We start from the raw sequence: 25,873 nt of genomic DNA, 5'->3' as shown, positions 1-25,873 counted from the left end.
CCACGTCTGCCCTCTGTGCCTGCTGGGACTTGTCTACAGAGTGTATCTATAATTGCAAAACTGAAACATAGCTTAACAAGTCTATAGTATAGTGTCCAAAAAATTCATAAAATTATGCCATTGAAAAAAATATATGAATTTTTTTTTCTGTGATAGGCCACAGCACCCAGTAATCACCAAGAAAACCAGGATCCCAACAGAACAGGCAGCTACAAAGAAACCTACTACACACTTAAAAGCTGTCAACCCCTCCTCTGACTAATAAGCCTGTGACCTTCATCAAGCTCCCTGGGCCTCAGTTTTCTCATCTGTATAACAAGGGTAAGAATACTTATCCGAGAATGATGTGATTACTCAGTAAGATCATAAATGTTAAGTACCTAGCACAACCCCTGGCACCAGGTAGGTGCTCAATAAATAATAAGTGAATCTGAATCTGTGAATTTTTCTGAGCGGAACAAAAGATGCGGTTTAGGTAGTCGATAATTCCATGTAATACATGGAAACACGTTTGAAGTATAGGAGATGGGTTTGTCCAAGATTAAAATTCTTGGCTCCAAGAAAAGCTGGAAAGACCCAGAGAGCCCCTGCTGGAGACCTCTGGCCTCCTCCTTATAGCCCGGGCTGTCCTCGGGAGCCACCCTCCCTTTCTCCCCCTCAGAGTCCCTCTCTGTTTAACTGGCCATAATGTAGAACTGTATCCTCTTTTCTTTAATTTGCTGTATTTATTTAAATATGATAATGTTTATTAAAGCTCACTGGAAACCATAAAATCATATGTAAATGTAGAGGTCTTTAATAAAAATTTATGAGGTTTGTTCTTGAATTTTTAAATGGATCAGCTTAGCCTTTTATGAGTCTCTCCAAAACAAAAACAAAACAAAAACACAACACAACAAAACCCCAATTCCTTTTCATTTGTAAATGGATCTTCATTGATTTTTATCCCCTGTAGAGACCACTTTTAACATTAAAGGGGAAAAAAATCTTCACCTTTGAATGGGTAATCTATTTCCTTCCCTGGAAATGATCACTGTCCTGAGAAATGCAAACACACACTAGGAATAAAAGCCAGTCATTCCCTGATAATAGAGTGGTACAGAAATCTTTGGAATCGATAAGAAGTTTTTCTGTTACAATTTTAAAGCACGGTAAAATTCAGACTCGAACAATTCCAAATTTAAGAACATTTAAACATGGCATGAGTTAAACTTTGAGGTCATCTACAAAAAGAGGGAAGGAACGCTTACCAACCAAAGTGTCCCAATATGATCTTCAACAGTATTTGAGAAATTATAATCTTGCCAAGGGCTCTTAAAATCATTTTAGGAATATCCAGTTTTCTACCCTTCGTTATCTAGTCACTGAAACAGGATATGTTAGACACCTTCTGAGAATATTGAAGAATATTATTATGCTGCTTGAAAATTAATTAGAAAATTCACATTTTCTAATTGAAGACAATGAGCAGCATTCACTCTCGACTGAGCACTGTGTTAGGCACTTCATACCTCATATACCTCTTAAGTAGATCTTAATCTCCCCATTTTATAAATGAGGGCACCAAGCTCATGGAGCTTGCCTAAGGTCACCAAGTCAGAAAGTAGAAGCATATAGGTTTAATCATAGCAATAAGTGAGTAGTAAAGCCAGATTCCACAATTAGGTCTAATATACGATGGCATCATAATAACCTCTTGCATTTCTTTATCAGAGTTTAGCCTTGAACACGCTTTGTCAATGTGCCAAGCTGCTACCAAATTACTCCACAGTCACTTTTTCTGTCACAATAAAAAGACAACCTGTTTGCAGCCTCACTCCTGCTAAGTTCTGACTTCTTGCCTCAGTGGTCTCAAGGGCAAAGGATAAAAGAAATTTCTGTACTTGATTTTATCACATGCATTGACTTAACATTTCGGAGTCCTAAAATATCATAGCTTGGTTAATAGTAACTAATGTTTTATAGTGCTTGCCCTTTAATTTACAAGTAGTTTCCCCCATATATCGTCCCACCAAAGCTCTCATTTTCTCATACATTCTGATAAAACCAAAGAACATATGCTAGTAATGATGTTCTCACATCAGACAAACACAAACTAAACCAACTGGAGGATATGCTCCATGAGTTTATGTCCCAAATTCATTTTTATTTCCCATTTCCTCTGTATTTCCTGGTTCCAACAGGATATTCTGGTAGCTTCTCCCATCCAACCAGCAACAGGAAGCACCTGAGAAGCCATGTCCTAGTGCCAAACCAGAGACCAATTTTTTTTAAGAATTCAGAAGCTTGAGACATTTTGGAAAGATCTCCACATATTTAGAGTCTCTGCAACCAAACCGACCTTCCAGTGTTGTAAAGGGAGCACAGCTGGCCCATATGGAGACTTACAATGAGGCCACAGTTATAGAACAATGGGTGGCCTTGCTGAGCACTTTCACCCGAGTTTTATTGGGAGTTCCTCACCATAACCCAAAGACATAAATGCAGTGGAGGCATCACAGCGTCGACTCCCACCGAGAGGCCAATTGACAGGCCTGAGGCCACAGAGGCAGAAGTGTGGCAGAGCCGACCTCAACCCACAGCCCCTCCCACGGTCTTTCCACCATCCCACAAGAAGTGGGTTTAGAGGCAGCTGTCCCCCTCCTCCCTTGCCCTGTGCACCCACCACCATGACCAGTCTCAAATTCCCACCATCCCTCTCTTCCATAGTCTCAACAGCCTGCAGACTTTACGTGGGTTTCAGTTTTTCCAATTGTAAAATGAAAGAATGCCACCTTGTATTTGGATGCAGTTCAAGGCCTTGGGGACAGGCTCCAGCAGGACACACACTGGCGGGAAATTCTCTCTCCACACAGCCTTCCCACTTTTAAAACACCACGTCCCCTCTCTGTTTTCCCCTGCAGATGGGGAACTTCTTGAGAGGTGGAACTGTGTCACTTGGGTTTTGTCTATCTGGCAACTAACAAGTACTTAAGATTAAGTGGACTCTATTCCCGCTACACAAGTCAGTCAGCCTATGATGATTAGCAAACACTTGCTCAGAATATAGTATGTTGTATGTGGCATATTAGTATATATATGCTTAGCATATATTAGCAAGTATATGCCAGACACTGTTCTAAAGACTTAGAAGCATTAACTCAGTCCTCTTCATAGACCCTTGAGGTTGGTTAGGCACAGAGAACTTAAATAACCCATCTGAGATTACACTGTTAAGAGGAAGTGGCAGAGCCAGGACTTGAACTCTGGCAGTCTGGGTCCAGAATCTGTGCCTTGGCCACCAAGCTACTTTGCCTCTCCATTGTGTGGCATGTGAATGACAGATAAGAAAGAAAAACTCAGGCCATCACCTCTCTGGACCTCATGAAAGACTGCTCTAGGTGGTATCTGAAAGGTCCTGTCAAACTCTTAAAACCCTCCCATTGTCTTTAACCACAATGTGACCCCCAACCTGGAACAGAGAACTTGCATCACTGAGTTTTTCCACATTGAGGAAATAAGGGTGGCCTTAAAAGCCAAAGTAGGTCTAGTTTAAACCACAAAACAGGGAGGCGGAGATGCCTAAAGCCAACAGAGCACATACAAGAGCCCTCTCACTACACCCTGCATCCTCCCAGCCACCTGTCCAGTCCAGTCTTCTAGAAAAAAACTCAGCATCTTCTACCTCTCTCCTCTTACAGGGCTAAGAACTACAGAAACTTTCAGTTTAGTCCCCCATTTTTCTAAGGGGCTGCTCTTACACCCCAATACTCCACATGCCAGACCCATCCATCCCCTATTTCCCACCGTAGGCCAATGAATGGGTTAGCATGTAAAAGTGCACGTGCGCCCATGGGAAGGAAGACTGGGCAGGGGCATAATCGTTTCGCTAATTTCTTCACTAGTTCCATTTAACCATCATTAAGTCCATTGTATTTTTGGGATAGTTCAGTCACCCTTTCTTGTTTCGTGAGGGTTGTCGACTGGCTTTTACTTCTCATTTAAATTAGAAACCCTAAAAAACAAACTAACAGAAATCACCATTAATTACCAGGACACAAAATGGTTTGCTGAGTCAGACAGATGCCAGCTTCAAAATCCTGCTCCACCATTTACTGTTTGAGTGACCTGGGGCAATTCACATACACTCTGAGTCTCCGCTTACTCCTCTGTCACAGGAGAACGGCAACACAGAAGCTGGCCTTTGGGTATCCCACCTGTCTCCCCCCAGCTCCTACCACTGTTCCTGTGATGTGGCCTGACTGCCACCTGCCAGCACCCACACCTCTGTCCTGGAGGCTTTCCCGGCCCACACACAGGACAGGATGCCAGGTGGAGGAAGCCCCTTCCCCTCAGCCCTCAGGAAGGAGGACTCTAGGTGTGTACTCCACACTGGCCGCAGCACCCACCCCAGAGACTGCACCCACTCGCCCAGGTAACGGCTGAGGAGCACATCTTCAATGGGCTGCCTTCCTTTCCCATTCTTACTTCCCCCTGCCTCACTGATGTCTTCTAGAACAATTTCCAAAATAAAATACCCATCATCAGACCCAAGAAAAAAAGAAAAAAACATTTTTCACAGCTTCTGGGAAGATTAGATGAGAGAATGTGTAAAGACCTCAGATCAACACTGGCCTACTGATGATCCACAGTTACTTAATAGAAAGTAATGCAGAAGTGTGAGCCACATGGACCTGTGTACACACGGACATTGAGCTCCACCTCCCTCTTTGGAGGGCTGTCCTTGTGCTTGTGGTGTACACAGAGGAATCACTGGGGACAGCCATGTGTCCCTGTCACAGCATGTCATCTTCTGGGAAAACCAAAGTACTGGTCCTGTGCATAACTAGCGTGGTTCAACAATCACTGCCGCCGTCACCCTGCTGAGCCCCTTGCTCCTTCCCAGCCTGAAGAGCTGCCCCACTGCTTGCTCCAGAGGCTTTTCCTTTTCCTTCCTTGGGAAAAAGGAGGAGTAAACTGGGGCAGTGGAAACCCAGGCTTGACACATGCTTTGTGTTTCTGAAACGAACGATTCCTCCACTCTTGATTGATTATATTATCATCTATTTTTAAAACAAAGTTTGTTTTTCTTCTGTTTGGGACAATACAGATATAAACAGGGCCAGAGTTTCATTCCCCTACATGGCCCAGTCAGAGCTGATCAAATGCTGATACAGAGGAGAAAGAAAAAACGAAGGCAGGCTCACTCTATAGGGGAGAGGGTTTGTGCCTCCCGCAGAGATCTTGCTGGCTCTTCTGTGGGGGACGTTTCCCAGAGCACCCTACCTGGGTCACCTGGGTCCCCAGGAGGGTCCCAGTGTCCATATAGTGTTTCTCATGAATCCTTTTTAGTGTCCACAAAATTTGAAACCTAGGAAAACCCAGGGAGGCCCAAAGACAATGTGGACACAAGCCAGTGAGACTTCTGTCCAAATAAAGGAGGAGGGGAATTAAGAAATAAATAGTCCAGAACTTAGAGAAGGAGCAGGTTCCAGCTTACCCAAAATTAGGCTGAGAAAACTGGAAACTACAAGCTATTAAACTGAAGAAAATAATCGTGTTTTCTGAATGCTTAAAGCTCAGATTCGACAGGGCTAAATAGTGACTGACTCAATCACTATTAGGGATTGTCCTCGATGCCCAGGCATTTGAAGGTTCTAAGTCTGAAAGGATACATTTTCCTTCCAAGTGCACCTTGGCAAGGAGCTCTTAAAACCGCCTTCAGGATGCGCCCAATTCTCCAGCATCTGCCCGGGCTGCAGGACCACGTGGGAAGGAAAGTCAGACCTTGAATGTTATGAAATGCTGAGAGTGTCAAGTTTCTGTCCAGCTGTTGCTTTATGAATCCTGGGTCTCCTCTCCCCTCCGCCTTAGGACATCTGTCCACAGTGCAGCCAGGAACTGTGTGGGAGCCTAATGACTGCCTGGGAGCTGCCTGGGGCTGTAGAGATCATCTGGGCCAACCACTGAATATTCGGACAGGGAAACTGAGGTCCAGAGAGAGAAGGTAAGTTTCCCAAGGCAACACAGCACCTGGCATTACCAGAAAGTCAAGGCAGCTGTTAGGTCACTTGGCTGAGGCTTGGTGCATTTCAGTCCCTGAGACTTCATAAAGCTTGGTAAGCACTGTGGGCTCTGCGGCCGAGTCAGGTAAGGGTTGGAAAGGCCTGGGACTGCTGCCCCCTCCGTACCTGCCTCTTCTCTGGGCAGGGCCTTGGGGACCAAGAGACCATCTGGGGCAAACAGTGCTGCCCTATCATGAGCATGTGGAAAGCTGGGGAAATGTTCAGTTGGTGATACGCAGAGGTGGGGAGGTAGGCTTAGGGCATGAAGTGGGTAGGGGGATGAGGAAAAATCAATCCATGCTCACCTTCATAGCAAGGGATCAGCGTCCTGCCTTTGGCCTGGAGATTGGAAGGGATGATGTAGCAGAAGCCATGGGGTAGGATGTGGTCAGCTTCATAGTAGATGTTCTTCCAGCGATGAGCACAGGCCTAAAGGGATACAGAGCATTTGAGAGCAGGAAAGTTGGCCCCAAAGGATCACAAAGCAGACTCTTGTCAGTGCCAGGTGTTTCTTTCTGTGGGAGAAGAGAGGAGCAGAGGGGCCAGAAAGCCACACCTTCATAACAGGCACTGCTCTGGGTATCAGAAAACTGCATGAACAGGAACGAGCCCCTGGGAGTCTACTAGAAGATAGGAAATAAATATATCAACAAATGAGGATTTTAGCTAGTCCTGAGCATTGAGAAGGAAAGAAACAGGGTTATAGAATAGAGAATCTGGGGAGTGGGATGGACAGTTTCCACCAGAGGTCGGAAAGGCCTGAAGCCTGAGGAAGAGCTAACCACACTGAGCACACAGGAAGAGGGTTCTGGGAGGATTCAAAAGATAGCAGAATGCAAAGGATACATCATCAGAAATGCTCAGAGGCTCAAGAGAAAGAAAGGGTGGTCTGGAGTGACTGTGGTGGGAGGGAGATAAGGTCAAAGAAGGGGCCAAGGTGGGACCACGGGGGTCAGGGGAATGGCTGTGACTTCAGCAGATCTGCAATGGGAAGTGGTGGAGAGTCTTACACAGGTGAGAAGCATGATCCAAGTGACAGTTTGGAAAGAACATTTGGCTGCCGGGTGGAGACTGCAGGAGGGCAAAAGTGCAAACGAACACCAAGTGAGAGATGATGCAGGTCTGGAGCAGTGGAGATGGGTGAAGAGGGTGGCTTCAGAGCTGACAGGCCCAAGGAAGTGAGCCGATGTGGAGACAGCAGGGAAGGGAGGAATGGCTGATATTCAAGCATGTTCCTACCCACAGAAACACTTCAGCATGCATCTCATTCACTAGAAGTAAATGTGTGTGGAGAGCTGTTTTTCTGATGGAAACTACATACAGCAAAATGCACAAAGGAGCTTTGACAAATGTGCACACTCATGTCACCAAGGCCCTAGCAAGACAGAACATTTCCATCTCACCAGAAAGTTCCCTCATGCCAGGGAATGGCTGGTTTTGCCAGGCAGGTCAAGGAAGGCCTCTCTGAGGAGAAAGCTGAAGGAAGATTCACGGCCAGGGGTCTTGGGGTGGGTGCAAGCTCTCTATGTTAGGGAAGAGGATGGACAGATGCATTGGCCAGCTTTCCAGAGGCGCCTCTGAGCACTAGGGTCAAAACTATGCAAGATGCCATGAGGCAGGGCAGCTCTGCTAACAGACAAGGGAGCAGTGCCAGGAGGCAGGATGCAGGCCTGGATCGTCCTTCTGCCACACCAAACATGCCCCTACCTGCTGCTTGGACATGACAGTGGCCCCAGTTCCCATGCATGTCTCTGCACATCCAGATGTCACCGCAGCACTGATGAAGAGCCGACCTGCTTACTCAGAGGCACACACTCTACTCTGCCCAGCCCGGTCCACTTCTCCTGGGCATTCACTACTTACTTCTAATCTCAGTTCACTTCACCCTGGCCAGTGAATGCATTTTCTTAAAATATTGCTTTTGAGGTAAATGTTCCTGTCTGACAGCTTTGAAGAGAGCAGTGGTTCACCCAGCATGGAGGTTGAGATCTGAGAACAGACAGACTGCCTGCTCAAGTGGGTCCCTGACCCCTGAGTAGCCTAACTGGGAGACATCCCCAACTAGGTGCAGACTGACACCTCACACCTTGCATGGCTGGGTACACCTCTGAGACAAAGCTTCCAGAGCAAGAATCAGACAGCAACACTTTCTGTTCAGCAATATTCTATCTTCTGCAGCCTTCGCTGCTGATACCCAGACAAACAGGGTCTGGAGTAGACCTCTGGCAAACTCCAACAGACCTGCAGCTGAGGGTCCTGACTGTTAGAAGGAAAACTAACAAACAGAAAGGACATCCACACCAAAACCCCATCAGTAAGTCATCATCATTAAAGACCAAAGGCAGATAAAACCACAAAGATGGGGAAAAAGCAGTGCAGAAAAGCTGGAAATTCAAAAAATCAGAGTGCATCTCCCCCTCCAAAGGAACGCAGCTCATCACCAGCAATGGAACAAAGCTGGACGGAGAATGACTTTGACGAGTTAAGAAGGCTTCAGTCAATCAAACTTCTCAGAGCTAAAGGAGGAACTATGTACCCAGCGCAAAGAAACTAAAAACCTTGAAAAAAGAATGGATGAATGAATAACTGGAATAACCAATGCAGAGAAGTCCATAAACGAAATGATAGAGACGAAAACTATGACACAAGAACTACGTGACAAATGCACAAGCTTCAGTAACTGACTCAATCATGTGGAAGAAAGAGTATCAGCGATTGAAGATCAAATGAATGAAATGAAGCGAGAAGAGAAGTTTAGAGAAAAAAGAGTAAAAAGAAATGAACAAAGCCTCCAAGAAGTATGGGATTATGTGAAAAGACCAAATCTACATCTGATTGGTGTGCCTGAAAGTGACGGGAGAATGGAACCAAGCTGGAAAACACTCTGCAGGATATTATCCAGGAGAACTTCCCCAACCTAGCAAGGCAGGCCAACATTCAAATTCAGGAAATGCAAAGAATGCCACAAAGATACTCCTCGAGAAGAGCAACTCCAAGACACATAATTGTCAGATTCACCAAAGTTGAAATGAAGAAAAAATGTTAACGGCAGCCAGAGAGAAAGGTCAGGTTACCCACAAAGGGAAGCCCATCAGACTAACAGCAGATCTCTCGGCAGAAACTCTGCAAGCCAGATGAGAGTGGGGCCAATATTCAACATTCTTAAAGAAGAATTTTAAACCCAGAATTTCATACCCAGCCAAACTAAGTTTCATAAGTGAAGGAGAAATAAAATCCTTTACAGACAAGCAAATGCTTAGAGATTTTGTTACCACCAGGCCTGCCCTACAAGAGATCCTGAAGGAAGCACTAAACATGGAAAGGAACAACCGGTACCAGACATTGCAAAAACATGCCAAAATGTAAAGACCATCAATGCTAGGAAGAAAATGCATCAACTAACAAGCAAAATAACCAGTTAATATCATAATGACAGGATGAAGTTCACACATAACAATATTAACCTTAAATGTAAATGGACTAAATGGTCCAATTAAAAGACACAGACTGGCAAATTGGATAAAGAGTCAAGACCCATCAGTTTGCTGTATTCAGGAGACCCATCTCACATGCAGAGACACACATAGGCTCAAAATAAAGGGATGGAGGAAGATCTACCAAGCAAATGGAAAACAAAAAAAGGCAGGGGTTGCAATCCTAGTCTCTGATAAAACAGTCTTTAAACCAACAAAGATCAAGAGATAAAGAAGGCCATTACATAATGGTAAAGGGATCAATTCAACAAGAAGAGCTAACTATCCTAAATATATATGTACCCAATACAGGAGCACCCAGATTCATAAAGTCCTTAGAGACTTACAACAAGACTTAGACTCCCATACAATAATAATGGGAGACTTTAACACCCCACTGTCAACATTAGACAGACCAACGAGACAGAAAGTTAACAAGGATATCCAGGGATTGAACTCAACTCTGCACCAAGCAGACCTAATAGACATCTACAGAACTCTCCACCCCAAATCAATAGAATATACATTCTTCTCAGCACCACATCGCACTTATTCCAAAATTGACCACATAGTGGGAAGTAAAGCACTCCTCAGTAAATGTAAAAGAACAGAAATTAAAACAAACTGTCTCTCAGACCACAGTGCAATCAAACTAGAACTCAGGACTAAGAAACTCAATCAAAACCGCTCAACTACATGGAAACTGAACAATCTGCTCCTGAATGACTACTGGGTACATAACAAAACCAAGGCAGAAATAAAGATGTTTTTTGAAACCAATGAGAACAAAGATACAATATACCAGAATCTCTGGCACACATTTAAAGCAGTGTGTAGAGGGAAATTTATAGCACTAAATGCCCACAAGAGAAAGCAGGAAAGATCTAAAATTGACACCCTAACATCACAATTAAAAGAACTAGAGAAGCAAGAGCAAACACATTCAAAAGCTAGCAGAAGGCAAGAAATAACTAAGATCAGAGCAGAACTGAAGAAGACAGAGACACAAAAAACCCTTCAAAAAATTAATGAATCCAAGAGCTGGTTTTTGGAAAACATCAACAAAATTGATAGACTGCTAGCAAGACTAATAAAGAAGAAAAGAGAGAAGAATCAAATAGACGCAATAAAAAATGATAAAGGGGATATCACCACTGACCCCACAGAAATAAAAACTACCATCAGAGAATGCTATAAACACCTCTACGCAAATAAACTAGAAAATCTAGAAGAAATGGATAATTTCCTGGACACTTACACTCTGCCAAGACTAAACCAGGAAGAAGTTGAATCCCTGAATAGACCAATAGCAGCCTCTGAAATTGAGGCAATTATTAATAGCCTACCAACCAAAAAAAATCCAGGACCACGGATTCACAGCCGAATTCTACCCTCTGGTACAAGGAGGAGCTGGTACCATTCCTTCTGAAACTATTCCAATCAATAGAAAAAGAGGGAATCCTCCCTAACTCATTTTATGAGGCCAACATCATCCCGATACCAAAGCCTGGCAGAGACACAACAAAAAAAGAGAATTTTAGACCAATATCCCTGATGAACATCGATGCAAAATCCTCAATAAAACACTGGCAAACTGAATCCAGCAGCACATCAAAAAGCTTATCCACCATGATCAAGTGGGCTTCATCCCTGGGATGCAAGGCTGGTTCAACAAATGCAAATCAATAAATGTAACCCAGCATATAAACAGAACCAAAGACAAAAACCAATGATTATCTCAATAGATGCAGAAAAGGCCTTTGACAAAATTCAACAGCCCTTCATGCTAAAAACGCTCAATAAATTCAGCATTGATGGAACGTATCTCAAAATAATAAGAGCTATTTATGACAAACCCACAGCCAATATCATACTGAATGGGCAAAAACTGGAAGCATTTCCTTTGAAAACTGGCACAAGACAGGGATGCCCTCTCTCACTACTCCTATTCAACATAGTGTTGAAAGTTCTGGCTAGGGCAATCAGGCAAAAGAAAGAAATAAAGGGTATTCAATTAGGAAAAGAAGAAGTCAAATTGTCCCTGTTTGCAGATGACATGATTGTATATTTAGAAAACCCCATCATCTCAGCCCCAAATCTCCTTAAGCTGATAAGCAACTTCAGCAAAGTCTCAGGATACAAAATCAATGTGCGAAAATCACAAGCATTCTTATACACCAGTAACAAACAGAGAGCCAAATCATGAATGAACTTCCATTCACAATTGCTTCAAAGAGAATAAAATACCTAGGAATCCAACTTACAAGGGATGTGAAGGAACTCTTCAAGGAGAACTACAAATCACTGCTCAGTGAAATAAAAGAGGACACAAACAAATGGAAGAACATACCATGCTCATGGATAGGAAGAATCAATATCACGAAAATGGCCATCCTGCCCAAGGTAATTTATAGATTCAATGCCATCCCCATCAAGCTACCAATGACTTTCTTCACAGAATTGGAAAAAACTGCTTTAAAGTTCATATGGAACCTAAAAAGAGCCCCATTGCCAAGACAATCCTAAGCAAAAAGAACAAAACTGGAGGCATCATGCTACCTGACTTCAAACCATACTACAAGGCTACCGCAACCAAAACAGCATGGTACTGGTACCAAAACAGAGATATAGACCAATGGAACAGAACAGAGCCCTCAGAAATAATACCACACATCTACAGCCATCCGATCTTTGACAAACCTGACAAAAACAAGAAATGGGGAAAGGATTCCCTATTTAATAAATGGTGCTGGGAAAATTGGCTGAAGTAGAAAGCTGAAACTGGAACCTTTCCTTACTCCTTATACGAAAATTAATTCAAGACGGATTAGAGACTTAAATGTTGGACCTAAAACCATAAAAACCCTAGAAGAAAACCTAGGTAATACCATTCAGGACATAGGCATGGGAAAGGACTTCATGTCTAAAACACCAAAAGCAACAGCAACAAAAGCCAAAATTGACAAATGGGATCTCATTAAACTAAAGAGCTTCCGTACAGCAAAACAAACTATCATCAGAGTGAACAGGCAACCTACAGAATGGGAGAAAATTTTTGCAATCTATTCATCTGACAAAGGGCTAATATCCAGAACTTACAAAGAACTCAAACCAATTCACAAGAAAAAAACAAACAACCCCATCAAAAAGTGGGCAAAGGATATGAACAGAAACTTCTCAAAAGAAGACATTTATACAGCCAACAGACACGTGAAAAAATGCTCATCATCACTTGCCATCAGAGAAATGCAAATCAAAACCACAATGAGATACCATCTCACACCAGTTAGAATGGCAATCATTAAAAAGTCAGGAAACAACAGGTGCTGGAGAGGATGTGGAGAAATAGGAACACTTTTACACTGTTGGTGGGACTGTAAACTAGTTCAACCATTATGGAAAACAGTGTGGCGATTCCTCAAAGATCTAGAACTAGAAATACCATTTGACCCAGCCATCCCAGTACTGGGTATATACCCAAAGGATTATAAATCATGCTGCTATAAAGACCCATGCACACGTATGTTTATTGTGGCACTATTCACAATAGCAAAGACTTGGAATCAACCCAAATGTCCATCACTGACAGACTGGATTAAGAAAATGTGGCACATATACACCATGAAATACTATGCAGCCATAAAAAAGGATGAGTTCATGTCCTTTGCAGGAACATGGATGAAGCTGGAAACCATCATTCTCAGCAAACTATCGCAAGAACAGAAAACCAAACACTGCATGTTCTCACTCATAGGTGGGAATTGAACAATCAGATCACTTGGACACAGGAACGGGAACGTCACACACCAGGGCCTATTGTGGGGAGGGGGTTGGGGGGAGGGATAGCATTAGGAGATATACCTAATGTAAATGACGAGTTAATGGGTGCAGCACACCAACATGGCACATGTATACATATGTAACAAACCTGCACATTGTGCACATGTACCCTAGAACTTAAAGTATTATATATATATATATATATTTTTGCTTTTGAAAATAATCAGTTTTTAACATCTTGGTTTGCCTCCCTCAAATGCAGTTTTCGTAACTGATAACATTGAGTATTGTTATGGCCTACCTCTGACCTCTTTTGCAACCCTGGAAGGTGAGCAGAGGTGTCTTTAGAATTCCCATTTGCTGTACAAGAGCACTGCATATCAGAGAGTGCTTTGCCTAAGTGGCAGAGCTAGTAAGTGCTGCAAACAGCACTGGAATCCATGAATGCTGAGTCTTCCTTGTTTCACCATGAAGGATTTTCCATCTTAAAACTTCTCATTCCTACCTGAGAGGCCATCAAAACCCACCCACTGGGGCAGGCCTGGTGACTTTATCCTCTTTACAGCCCCACTGCCACAGGTCCCAGGACACCTGAAATAACCACTCAGGGGTCGAATGGAATGTCCCAGGTCACTGAGTGAGTGAGGGGGCTCTCGGGGCTTGGTTCTCCCTGACGTCATTCTATGATAAGATCACAGCCTTCTAAGTTCTCTGCTCTTCATCCTTCCAGCCACTGCCACCAAGGCCCTTGACAAGGCCACTCTCTGCCCAGTGGCTAACGAGGACACACTCAGAACGACTCTCAAAACCTGAGCTTGCCCACATTCTGCTTCTTGTCATATGGCATTAAGCTATAGAAAACAATCTATTTTTATTTTTTCTGCTGCAAACCACATTCATTCCTCTACTTGATACTGTTTTGTGCTGAAATAGCAGGTTTCTAAATAGACTGAAATGATAAGAGGCAAAGAATTACAAAAAATATATTACTAAGTAAATAATCACTCCATACTGCTAAATAATTGATTTTTAAAATTCTGACTTAATTCTTATGGCTCGCAAACTTGAATCACTTATTGTTATCTAATTTGTGGATAAATCAGTTATGTTTTGGTTTTGCTAAGTTTTTGGACTTAGCAAAGCCCTTGGCTTCAAGGGTTGACCATGTTTTATTGTATTTCTGAGTTGGAGGGGCTGTGAAAAGAGGCGGATGTTTATCACAGTGCTGTCTGACAGCCAGCTGCACACTGACACTTATAGGAAGGCTTTGCTGTATTTAATGTCTGGTGTATTGTCTCATTTTTTAAGTGCCGTAAACTATTTAAGGGGTGATCTTGGAGAATTCCTAGAAGATCCAAATATTGCATTTCATACTAAACTAAAATTAAAGCATTCTGGGAGGTCAGAGATCAAACTGTCAAAGGAAGGATTCATGTAGGAAAACAATGCAAAGTGTCTCTGAATATAAATTACAGAAAAAGAAGACTGTGTTTAGCCTTGATTATCATTATATATACACACATGTCAATCTGACCACTACATTTTAAAAAAATTCCTAGGGACTGTCTCCAAAGCATTAGTAATTCCATCAATCTCTCCAAATGAGTTCGGCTGTGAGGGAGGAATGGGGACCAAGCAGAGAAGAAGAACAGAAGAAGGAGAGCGTTCTTGCAAGAATTGCTCAAACTCAGATTTCAATTAATCATAAGAAAGGGGGAGGAGGACCTTGTCCCACTCCAAATCTTAGAATCTGACACATTTCTAGTTATAAAGATTGTTTTTCCTCCCAAAACAGGAAAAAAAGAAAGAAAATAAACACTTTTTTTCAAAGGCCTTTCTTGTTGTATGGAAAAAACACATCCCTCCTAGAGGTGGGTACTGGCACTTTCTGGGTGCCTCGGCCACAAAGGTACATCCTGCCAACACTCCTACATTCCCACCTGCCATAAAGATGGCCAAAGCCTTTGTCACGCATCCAGGTCCACAGTGCATGGCCACAACTGGGCCTGGCTGCTGAGAAAGGAGTGTGGTGGGGAGCAAGATCACAGTGAGGCTGTGATGCCATGAGACTCCCCCAAGAAGCTCCCCAACTGAGGAGAAGGAGGAAGTGGCCAGGAGGGGCATTGGGAAGGAGCTGCTGGAGTGTGAAAATGTTATTCTGAGGATGTTCACCTAATGAAAATTAATTGAGGTGTACATTGATGATTTATACCTTTTTCTGCATGTGTATTACAGCTCAATAAAAAGTTCACTTTAAAAAAAAATCAGGAAACAGAGCAACAGAAGTAAATGCAAAAATGTACCCTGTGACTTTGAAAAAAAAAATGGAGAGATAGGAAGCACCGAACAGATAAGGACAGCCCTGATATTTAGAAAGGAAATGACAAAGAGAACCAGAGAATACTGCTCCTGCACAGAATCTAGAAGCTTAAATTATTCGTTATCTGAGCCTTGGCAAGTCTGATGAAAAGGGGCGACATTAGAGTTGAACATTTTGATTGCCCTCCAAAGTCTCAGAGCAGCAGTCAATGCCTATACAGAGCTTGTTCAGTGGTTATTTCAAGAAGTGATTCCCCTCCCTGCTCATTTTTTAAAATGTCATCTGCACACGGGGAGCTCAGGCTGAGAGAGTGAGAAGGGGAGGGGCTTGCCTCTAATCCTGATGCTATCTTTGCATGCAGTATCATTTGTTTCTGGGGAAAACCTGGAAGATGCAACAGTGTCCATGGACCTGAGATGGGCAGACACTAAGCTAAGGTCAACCTGCCAGGCCAGGCTGACAATCTGGTTCTTGCCAGAGCTGGTTGCTGGGTCCATGGTCCACATAATGCCATTGGTCACTGAGACATTTCACGCCCCATTGCAGCTTTCAAATTCTCCATTTGTTCTTAGCTTTTCTATCAGCACCAGACACCACTTTCAAAAAAGCCAGTCCACCTCTCCCTCTTCAAATCCAACCTTGGAATCCAATATTGTGCTCCTTGGGGATACTGGTCTCTTGCCAATACCCCCAGGCACCTCTCAAGTTCTCAAAAGGCATCTGAACAACACACATCCCTCCTATTTTTAATTTAAAAGTAAATACTTGCCTCCCAGAAAGCTCTGACAGGTAGGATTGAAACATTAAAGAAAAAGCAAATGGCTTTGAGGCCTCCAAACGTAAATATGGACTAGGCAGCCACTTGCTGTATCTTGTTTTGGCCTGTCATTCCCAATGAACATTTTATAGAATTTTTCCTGGTGTTTCCATCAGCCACTTAGAATCAGCCACCAAGAAAAGAAGGCAACTAATTTGGTTTCTAATTGTTTTAACATTGACCCTCAGTCCCAGTATTATTCAAACACACTTTCAGATGCCATTCCTTAGAGAGATGTCCTCCAGATGCTGAGAATGAAACTGGTAGAAGATCTGGTCTCTATCCCCAAGTGGCTTCCACAAAAGGGGACATATGGCCACAAAATAAATTATACACACAATATAAGTAACGAGATGATGTTGAGATCCTAATGACACAAAAGATGCTCAGCTTGTTCCAGAAAACCCTTAACAGGCTTCACGGAGGAGGCAGAGCCTATACAGGGAAAAAAAGAGGAGTGCCGAGGACAGAGTGGGACAGGGGCAGAGGGGACTTAGGACAAGCCTTTCCTAGCAAGACTGCCCATGTGCAAAAAGCCATGAGGATAACTCGACAACAATAAAAATGAAACAATCCAATTTAAAATTGGGCAAAAGACCTAAACATTTCTCCAAAAAAGATATAAAATGACCAACGAGCAGATGAAACAATGCTCAGTGTTACTAATCACCAGGGAAATGCAAACCAAAATCACAATAAAATATTATCTCACACCCATTAGGAGGGCCACTATTAAAAAAAAAAAATCAGAAAACAATAAATGTTGGCAAGGATGTGGAGCCATTGAAACCCTTGTGCACTGCTGGTGAGAATTTAAAATGCTGCAGCTACTTGGGAAAATAGTATGGAGGCTTCTCAAAAATTAAAAATAGAAGTACCATATGATCCAGTAACCCCACTTCTGGGTGGATACCCAAAAGAATTGAAAACAAGATCTCAAAGAGATATTAGTACACATTTATAGGAGCATTCATCATAGCAGCCAGAAGATAGAACCAACCTAAATGTCCATCAACAGATGAATAAAGAAAACGTGGTGAATTCACACAATGAAATATTATTCTGCCTTTAAAAAGGAAGGAGATCCGGCCGGGTGCAGTGGCTCAAGCCTGTAATCCCAGCACTTTGGGAGGCCGAGACGGGCGGATCACAAGGTCAGGAGATCAAGACCATCCTGGCTAACACGGTGAAACCCCGTCTCTACTAAAAAAATACAAAAAACTAGCCGGGCGAGGTGGCGGGCGCCTGTAGTCCCACCTACTCAGGAGGCTGAGGCAGGAGAATGGCGTAAACCCGGGAGGCGGAGCTTGCAGTGAGCTGAGATCCAGCCGCTGCACTCCAGCCTGGGCGACAGAGCAAGACTCTGTCTCAAAAAAAAAAAAAAAAAAAAAAAAAAAAAAAAAAGGAAGGAGATCCAGTCACACGTTACAACATGGATGAACCTTGAGGACATTATGCTAAATGAAATAAGCTCATCACCAAAGAACGAACACCACATGACTCCACTTACATGAGATCTAAAGTAGTCAAACTCTTAACAGAAATACAATAGTTGTTGCCAGGAACCAGGGGAAGGAGAAAAAGGAGAGTTGTTGTTCAATGGATGTATGTTTTGCAAGATAAAGTTTAATGGCTTGTTGTACAACAATGTGCCATACAGTTACCACTACTGTACACTCAAAATGGTTAAGGTGGTAAGTTTTATGTTATGTGTTTGATCACAATTAGAAAAACAAACAAAAGGCACAGGAAAGCAGATGGTGTCTGATGCTCCTCTTTGCCTAGCACACATATACAGTGGCTTATTGAGTAGATGATGTAATTATTTCATAAAACATTTAAAAAATAGCCCTGCATGCAATTAATTAGACAGGACTATCCATGGCACCATTATCCACAAATGCTCCAGCGCTGCCTTCTTGGCTCCCTTTGCTAAATCTTCCTTGTGATCCTCATTGCTGTTCACTGTCCCCAGAAACGAATCCGTTGTGATACTGATCTGTGGTAATACAGAATTCTGTCTTGCCCCTCTGGAAACAAGCCCTCAGCCACAGAGAGGTTATCCTTCCTTGCAGAGAGGAAATATTTTCACAGGCACAAACTCTGACTCTAGGCTCGATGCCCTTAAGAGCATTTTGTGTTGTGCTGTCATGGGGCCACCACCTCCTCTTTGTTCTGAATCAGGACCTTGGGCTACCCTTTGATTTATAGATGAGTCAGCTTCTTCCCTTTCTTTCCCCAGAATGGTAGACAAGGGTTCAGCCCCTCTGGGGCCCATTTGTCCAGTCAGGGTCAGGCCACCATGCCTGGAGGAATGTGGAAATTTGGAGAGGGTCCAGGGCCGGCCACCACAGTGATGAAAGGACTGGAAACCAAGGCAAACAGCGGGCTCAGGGAGCCTCTGCAGGACCTACAATGGCTTCCAGGAGGGAGGCCCCCATGATGCTGGCGACAGCATCCAGCTGCTTCCTCCTCCCCTGAGGGGCCCAACAAGGGGGAGATGCTTAATTGTGCTGAGGATGGAATTCGGATTAACAGCTTATGCCATGAAGAAGTTTAACATAAAAGTGGGCTCCTTAGAGAGGCGACAAAAACACTTTGCCTAGTTCCTTAAGGAAAACCTGTTTCCCCTGGGATAAAATACACATGAAACCCTCAGCTTTGCAGCATGTGACCCAAAGGAAGCCCTCCATAAGCGATAGCTAGTATTACTTTCCCTTCTTGGGCTTACGCTTTTATAATAAAAATCTTCATACAGTTTCTGATAGAAGTCAAGGGCAAGAGAAAGCCTATGAAGTCAGAATAGTGGCTCACTCACCAGGGGCAGAGGAACTGACTGGGAAAGGGTGCAGGGGTCTTTCTGGGGTACTGGCAATGGGGATGCATAAGTGTACATGAGTGAAAAAAACCCCACCAGGCTGTACACTCACAGCTGGGTGTGTTAAGTGCTTCAGTATTATACCGCATAGAAAAGTTTAAAGGAAAAACTGACAAAAACAAAATCTCTGCAGCAGTTAGAAATCCTTTTGTGTTGAGTCTGATAAAACTTGCTGTGATGATGAAAATATTCTCTCTCTGTGCTTTCCAATAGAGTAGCCAGTAACCATTTGTGATTACTGAGCCATTTAAATGTGGCTAATATGACTAGAAAACTGAATTTCTAGTTTAATTTGGATACATTTGAGTTTAAATAAGTACACAGGGCTGGTGGCTACCTTACTGCACAGCATAACTCCAGGATCTCAGGAGTCTCAAAGGCAAAGACTTCTCTTTTTATCTCCCTCAAAGCACCCACGGATCAGAATACATCATAGGTGCTTTGGAGGTCCAATAAATGACTAGTTAAAAATAACATTTGTTTCATAAAATGTAATATTACGTAGACATAAATGGGAATGAACTACTGATACATACAACAGGGGTTAATTTCAGAAAACATTATTTTGAGTGAAAGAAGCCTTATATAAAAGAGCACACACTGTAGGATTCTATTTATATGAAATTCTGGAAAAAGCAAAAGTAATATATAATACAAATCACAGCAGTGGTTGTCTCGGGTGGGAGGAGTTGGCTGGAAAGAGACACAGGAGACTTTTGGGATGATGGAAATATTCTATATTTCGGTGGGCATAGGGTTACACAGGTGTGTACAATTGTGAAAATCAAGACTGTAATTTTAAGATTTGTGTACTGTAAATTATACCTCAATTTAAGACACACACACACACACACACACACACAAATACCTATGTAATGAATGAGATGTACAAAGCACTTTTCACATGTTTTATTTTTCAATAGCCACACCTTGAGACAGACATTATTCACATTTGACAGATAAAGAAAATAAGAAGATAAGCCATTTGTCTAAGCAGTAGTCCAGAATAAGCAACCTCAAAGCCATGCACTTGTCACCATGCCCTCCAGCCTTCCTAACAGATCACTCATTCTCAGAGTGCCACCCCCTTCCCATGGCACCCCCAGGAGGAACTTACCAACACGCGGCCATCAGCCTTCGGCTGCCGGGCCAGGCTCACCCCCATCCACTCATCATCGCGGTCTTCCCGGCAGGTCTTTCCGCAGGACGTGCCCCGATTCTTCCCTGGAGAAAAAGGAGAAGAGCCAGACTTGGGTTGAGGAGTGATGTTCTGCTGGCTGCTTTTCAAAGGGTGATCCACAGCCCCATGTTTATTACCCATGAGGAAATAAGGAACTTTCCACAAAATGTAAATCAACTCCATCACTATGTACTATAGTTTGATCCAGACAACTGTTTTTTCACATAGCAAGGCTTTCTTTTTCTTTTACTTTTCGTTTTGTTTTTTTTTTGTTTTTTTTTTTTTGTTTTTTTTGAGACAGTCTCTTTCTGTCGTCCAGGCTGGAGTTCAGTGGCACAATCTCAGCTCACTGCAACCTCTGCCTCCCAGGCAGAGGTGACTGTCCTGCCTCAGCCTCCCAAGTAGCTGGGATTACAGGTGTGCGCCACCACATCCCACTAGGTGTGCGCCACCACATCCCACTAATGTTCATATTTTTAGTAGAGACGGGTTTTCACCATGTTGCCCAGGCTGGTCTCAAACTCCTAACCTCAAGTGATCTGCCCACCCCAACCTCCCAAAGTGCTGGTGTTATAGGCATGAGCCACTGTGCCCAACCACATGGCAAGGCTTTCTCAAGGAAAGAGGCAGGGCCTTGATTTATGTTATGAAGCAAGCTCCTTAATTTGTTATGCACCAGTAACAAACAGTTCACAAGCCTCTTTTTCTGCTAAAGAAAATCACAATAACTCTTTATTTAAAAAATAATTAGAAGATCTTGGCGGGCACGGTGGCTCACGCCTGTAATCCCAGCACTTTGGGAGGCCGAGGTGGGCGGTTCACTTGAGGCCAGAAGTTCAACACCAGCCTGGCCAACATGGCAAAACCCCATCTCTACTAAAAACACAAAAATTAGCTGAGGGTGGTAACATACACCTGTAATCCCAGCTACTCGGGAGGCTGAGGCAGGAGAATCGCTTGAACCTGGGAGGCAGAGGTTGCAGTGAGCCGAGTTTGCGCCACTGCACTCTAGCCTGGGCGACAGAGCAAGACTCTGTCTCCAAAACAAACAAACACAAAAAGCAAAAAACAAACAAACAAAAAAAATTAGAAAATCTTGATGCAAAAAGACTTCGGAGAAAGAAATGCTTGCAGTGATGATTATAACAAAATAGCTCCTTTGTACTGATGTGCCAAGCACAGTTCTGTGTACTCACCCGTGTTGTCTCACTTAATCTTCTCAAGACCATTCTCGTGAGGTAGGTATCTCAGTCCTGATTTTGAAGATGGGGGAACTGAGGCCCAAGAAGCTATAGGACATTCCCAATCAGTCCCAGCTGGGCTTTGAACCCAGTCAGAACCATCTGATTCCAAAGATCTTGTATTTTCTGCTAGATCAAAGTGAGCTTTCACTTTTTATGTTTTTATCTTTTTGGAGACAGAGTCTCAGCTCTGTCACCCAAGCTGGAGTGCAGTGGCACAATCTCAGCTAACTGCACCCTCGACCTCCTGGGCTCAAGTGATCCTCCTACCTCAGCCTCCTGAGTAGCTGGGTCTACAGGCATGCATCACCACATTCAGCTAATATTTATATTTTTAGTAAGGATGGACTTTCACCATGTTGCCCAGGCTTGTCTTGAACTTCTGGGCTCAAACAATCTGCCCACCTCAGCCTCCCAAAGTGATGGGATTACAGGTGTGAGCCACCATGCCCAGCCCAAAGTGAGCTTTTAAAAACATCCATCTGATCATATCTTTCCCTGGTTAAAATGTAATACCCAAAATTGATTTCAGTGGCCTCACCACTCAAATACAGAATAAAATTCCGGCACCTTCCCACATGGCCTGGCCCCAGCCTGCCTTGCTGCCCTCCTGTGCTCCACTCTCCTGCCTCCCTCTCCAGCTGCACAACCTCACTCTGTGCTTCCAAATGGCACCTCTGTTTGGAGGTTGTGCTTCCTGCACCTGCCCAGCTAATGACTATGCATCCTTCCAATCATGTCGAAAGGTCCCAGACCTTTCTTGAACCTCCAATCTAGATCAAATCAAATACTCACCTTCCCTCTGGTCTTTTCTCTCTCAATTACTTGTCTTAATATCTCTTTTGCCCACTAATTTATGGGGCTCGGGATGGCAGGATCCTTGTTTGTTTTGTTCATTGGTGTATCCCAGTGCTTAATAACTATTACGTACTCAATACATGTTTGTTGGAGAGAGGGAGGGAGGGAAGGAGGGAAGGATGGATGGGTGGGTGAATGATCAGGCCATCCTGGGAAGAAGATGAGCAAGGTGTAAGGGTACAGAACCTATTTCCATCACAGCAGTAATGGTCACCCACCTCGAGCCATGTCCAGTTCGGTGCATCTCCGGTCAGGGTTGGTGTGAACACGGCACTTAAACACAGCCCCAGGAGACTTCACTGAAGGGCTGTATTTGGAATCTGCCTTTGGTGCACCCACAAGGACCCTGCAGCAAGAGAAAAAGGCATTCTGTCACAACCTAGAGTAAGAAAATAGGAGGCAGATGGCTAAGTATTCACCCAACCACGGGTGGGCTCTCTGAGCGCTCGCTTTGAAAATCATATTATTATACTTTTCTGTGTAGGCTTGGGGGAGAGGTCCTAAAGTGAAACCTGTTAGATCTTCCCCAGGCACATTAAATCTTAAGGAGGCTGAGTGTGGTGACTCATGCCTGTAATCCCAGCATTTTGAGAGGTTGAGGTGGGTGGATCGCTTGAGCCCAGGAATTCCAGACCAGCCTGGGTGACATGGCAAATCCCATCTTCACGAAAAATACAAAACAAAAAAAAAAAAAAAAAAAAAAAAAAAACCGCCAGACATGGCAGTGCACGCTTTTAGTCCCAGCTACCCAGGAGACTGTGATGGATGGGTGGGAACACGTACAACCAACAAAAGGTTCCTATCCAAAATCTATTTTAAAAACTCCTCATTGATGAATAAGAAAAATACAGACAAGTCAATAGAATAGGCCAAAGACAAGCATAGATACTTCACAAAAGAAGCCAAATGGCCAATAAATGCATGAAAAGGTGCTCAACTATGTTAGTTATCAGAGAAATTCAAGTTTATATCAACCAGAAGGCTCAAACCAAAGAGACTGAAAATGCCAAGTGCTGACAAGGATATAGAGTAACTAGAACATTCATACACTGCTGGTGGGAGTATAAGCTGTTAAAGCCACTGGGAAAACTAATCAACAGTTCCTAATAAAGCTGAACATGCACCTACCCTTTGACCCATTTCTAGGACTATACCTAATAGAGATGCATACATTTCTACCAGGAGACATGCAAAATGTTTGAAGCTGCATACACAATATCAAAACAAAACAAAACAAAACAAGAAGAAACCCAAAGGCCCATCAGTGCTAGAGTAGATAGGTAGGTAAATCATGGTACAGCAATACAACAGAATTCTATGCAGCACTGGGAGGCCGAGGTGGGCAGATTGCCTGAGTTTAGGAGTTCAAGACCAGTCTGGGCAACATGGTGAAACCCTGTCTGTACTAAAATACAAAAAATTAGCTGGACGTGGTGACAGGTGCCTGTAATACCAGCTACTCGAGAGGCTGAGGCAGGAGAATCGCTTGAACCCAGGAGGCAGAGCCTGCAGTGAGCTGAGATCATGCCACTGAACTCCAGCCTGGGCAACAGAGTAAGACTCTGTCTCAAAAAAAAAAAAAAAAAAAAAAAAAAAAAAGAATTCTATGCAGCAATGAAAACAAATGAACAGCATTCAACTGCAACCACAGACATGAATCTCACAAATACAATACTGAACAAAAGATGCCAGATACAACAGCATACTCACAATCTGATTCCATTTATCTAAAGTTCAAAAGCAGATGAAATTTAACTATAGCGTTAGAAGGTAGGATAATGGTTACCTCTGGAGAGGAGAAAGCGAGGTTGTAATTAGGGAGGGGGATTGCTGGGGGTGCTGATAATGTTGTCATTCAACCTCAGTAACATACAAATTTGTGATAACTGTATATGATATGGACACTTTCCTGGATGTGTTACATTTCAATAACAAATAGAAAATTTAGAGATGCTATTTCTCTTCTGTCTCCCCCTCCTCCTCCTATTCCCCACCACACACATAGCATGGGCATTTAGGGGCAAACAGGAAAAAAAAATAGCAGCAATGTGGAATTACAAACTGTATCCTCTCTCCCACTGCAAAACAGGAGCAAGAATGAACCACTGCATCCTCCATCTTGAACTGAAAAGCTGCCGAGGTTGGGCCATCCCCAGCAGGAGCATTCCCCGGCTACAGAAGAGCAGGGGCAAGACCTACCCAGAAGACAGAAGAGGCAGGTGTGGGCCTGTGTGAGTGCAGAACATGGGGGAAATGGCAGTAAGACCCCTCCAGATGTTACAAAAATAATTCTGACCTACAGTTTTGTGCATTGTTTCTGGAAAGTAGTCAGCAGAAGATCTATAGCAAAGAATACCAAACAATACTAATCAGGCACGATTTGTGCTGAGCTACAAGCCATTTGGAAAATGTCTTGAACAATGAGACTTTAAACAAAATCCACACTGATGTTCAAAGAGTAGAAAATGCCAAGCCACTGCTCAGTGAGAACGGGCGTTGTTCTGTATCTCCAGCAGCCTAGAAAGGAGAGGGAATTCACCTCGCAAGGGTTTCGTATCATGAAATAAATCATCTCCCACATGCCTTGAAATAGAGTGCGTTATATATTATGTATTTGTGGAAAAGGTGTTGAGCAGAAGTTAGGATGAGCCTGCACAGCTTCCCTGGGGATGTGGAAAGCTGACCCAGACTCCCCTCCCTCTGCCCTGAAAGCCACCTTCATCTTGGGATCTCAGTCATTCACTGCACCCTGGTCTTAGAATGCTGCTGCTCCTGCTGCAACATTCCGGCTAGGCAAAGGGGCAGACAAACAAGGCCTCCACATCATACAACAGAAGTCTGAGGCCCTCAGAGGGGACTCCAGCAAAGGCTGGCAGATATCACAAGGGACATCGTCACTAACCTGGCTCAGAGACATGGTGTCAAGGTTCATGGGCTGTGTGTGAGCCCCATCCTAATTCCCACTGCCCTGAGTTCAACACCTAGAACCTGAAGAATCAGAGAGAACAAAGAGCCAGGGAGACCCACCCTCACTGGAGTGTCTCCTTCCAGGTCAGTCTTGGAGGGTCTGTATCTGATTCCATGAGGAAGATGCCCCACCGGGGAGTGAGAGAAGCAAGGCTCCCAATGGTGCAGGAACCCAGGCTGCCCTGTGGCCCCTCAATAATGCCCTGGGATGCTCCTCCCCGGGTGTTTGCTGGGCACATCTGCAGAATTCCCAAGCAGAAGTAGGGCTGGAACCTACAGCCCTCTGGAAATCAAAGCAAGCACTTTCCCAAACAC

The 25,873-nt window shown here is 43.7% G+C and overlaps 1 protein-coding gene across 2 annotated transcripts in view; it reads right to left on the bottom strand.

Annotated features, from left to right (window-relative positions):
- Positions 1–25,873, bottom strand: part of ITGA9 (integrin subunit alpha 9) — a 388,944-nt gene that overhangs the window by 347,347 nt on the left and 15,724 nt on the right. The window contains exons 2-4 of one of the 2 annotated variants that reach the window (XM_050780278.1): positions 22,810–22,937; positions 20,430–20,536; positions 6,350–6,473 (exon numbers count right to left, since the gene is read on the bottom strand). In XM_050780278.1, the coding sequence (XP_050636235.1) occupies positions 6,350–6,473; positions 20,430–20,536; positions 22,810–22,937 (359 nt within the window). Of the gene's footprint in view, positions 1–6,349; positions 6,474–20,429; positions 20,537–22,809; positions 22,938–25,873 lie in introns of those variants that run through there. The other variant, XM_050780279.1, reaches the window with a different exon arrangement.

This window comes from Macaca thibetana, chromosome 2, assembly GCF_024542745.1.
Source record: "Macaca thibetana thibetana isolate TM-01 chromosome 2, ASM2454274v1, whole genome shotgun sequence".
NCBI lineage: Eukaryota > Metazoa > Chordata > Mammalia > Primates > Cercopithecidae > Macaca > Macaca thibetana.
This window is presented reverse-complemented; position numbering and strand designations above follow the sequence as displayed.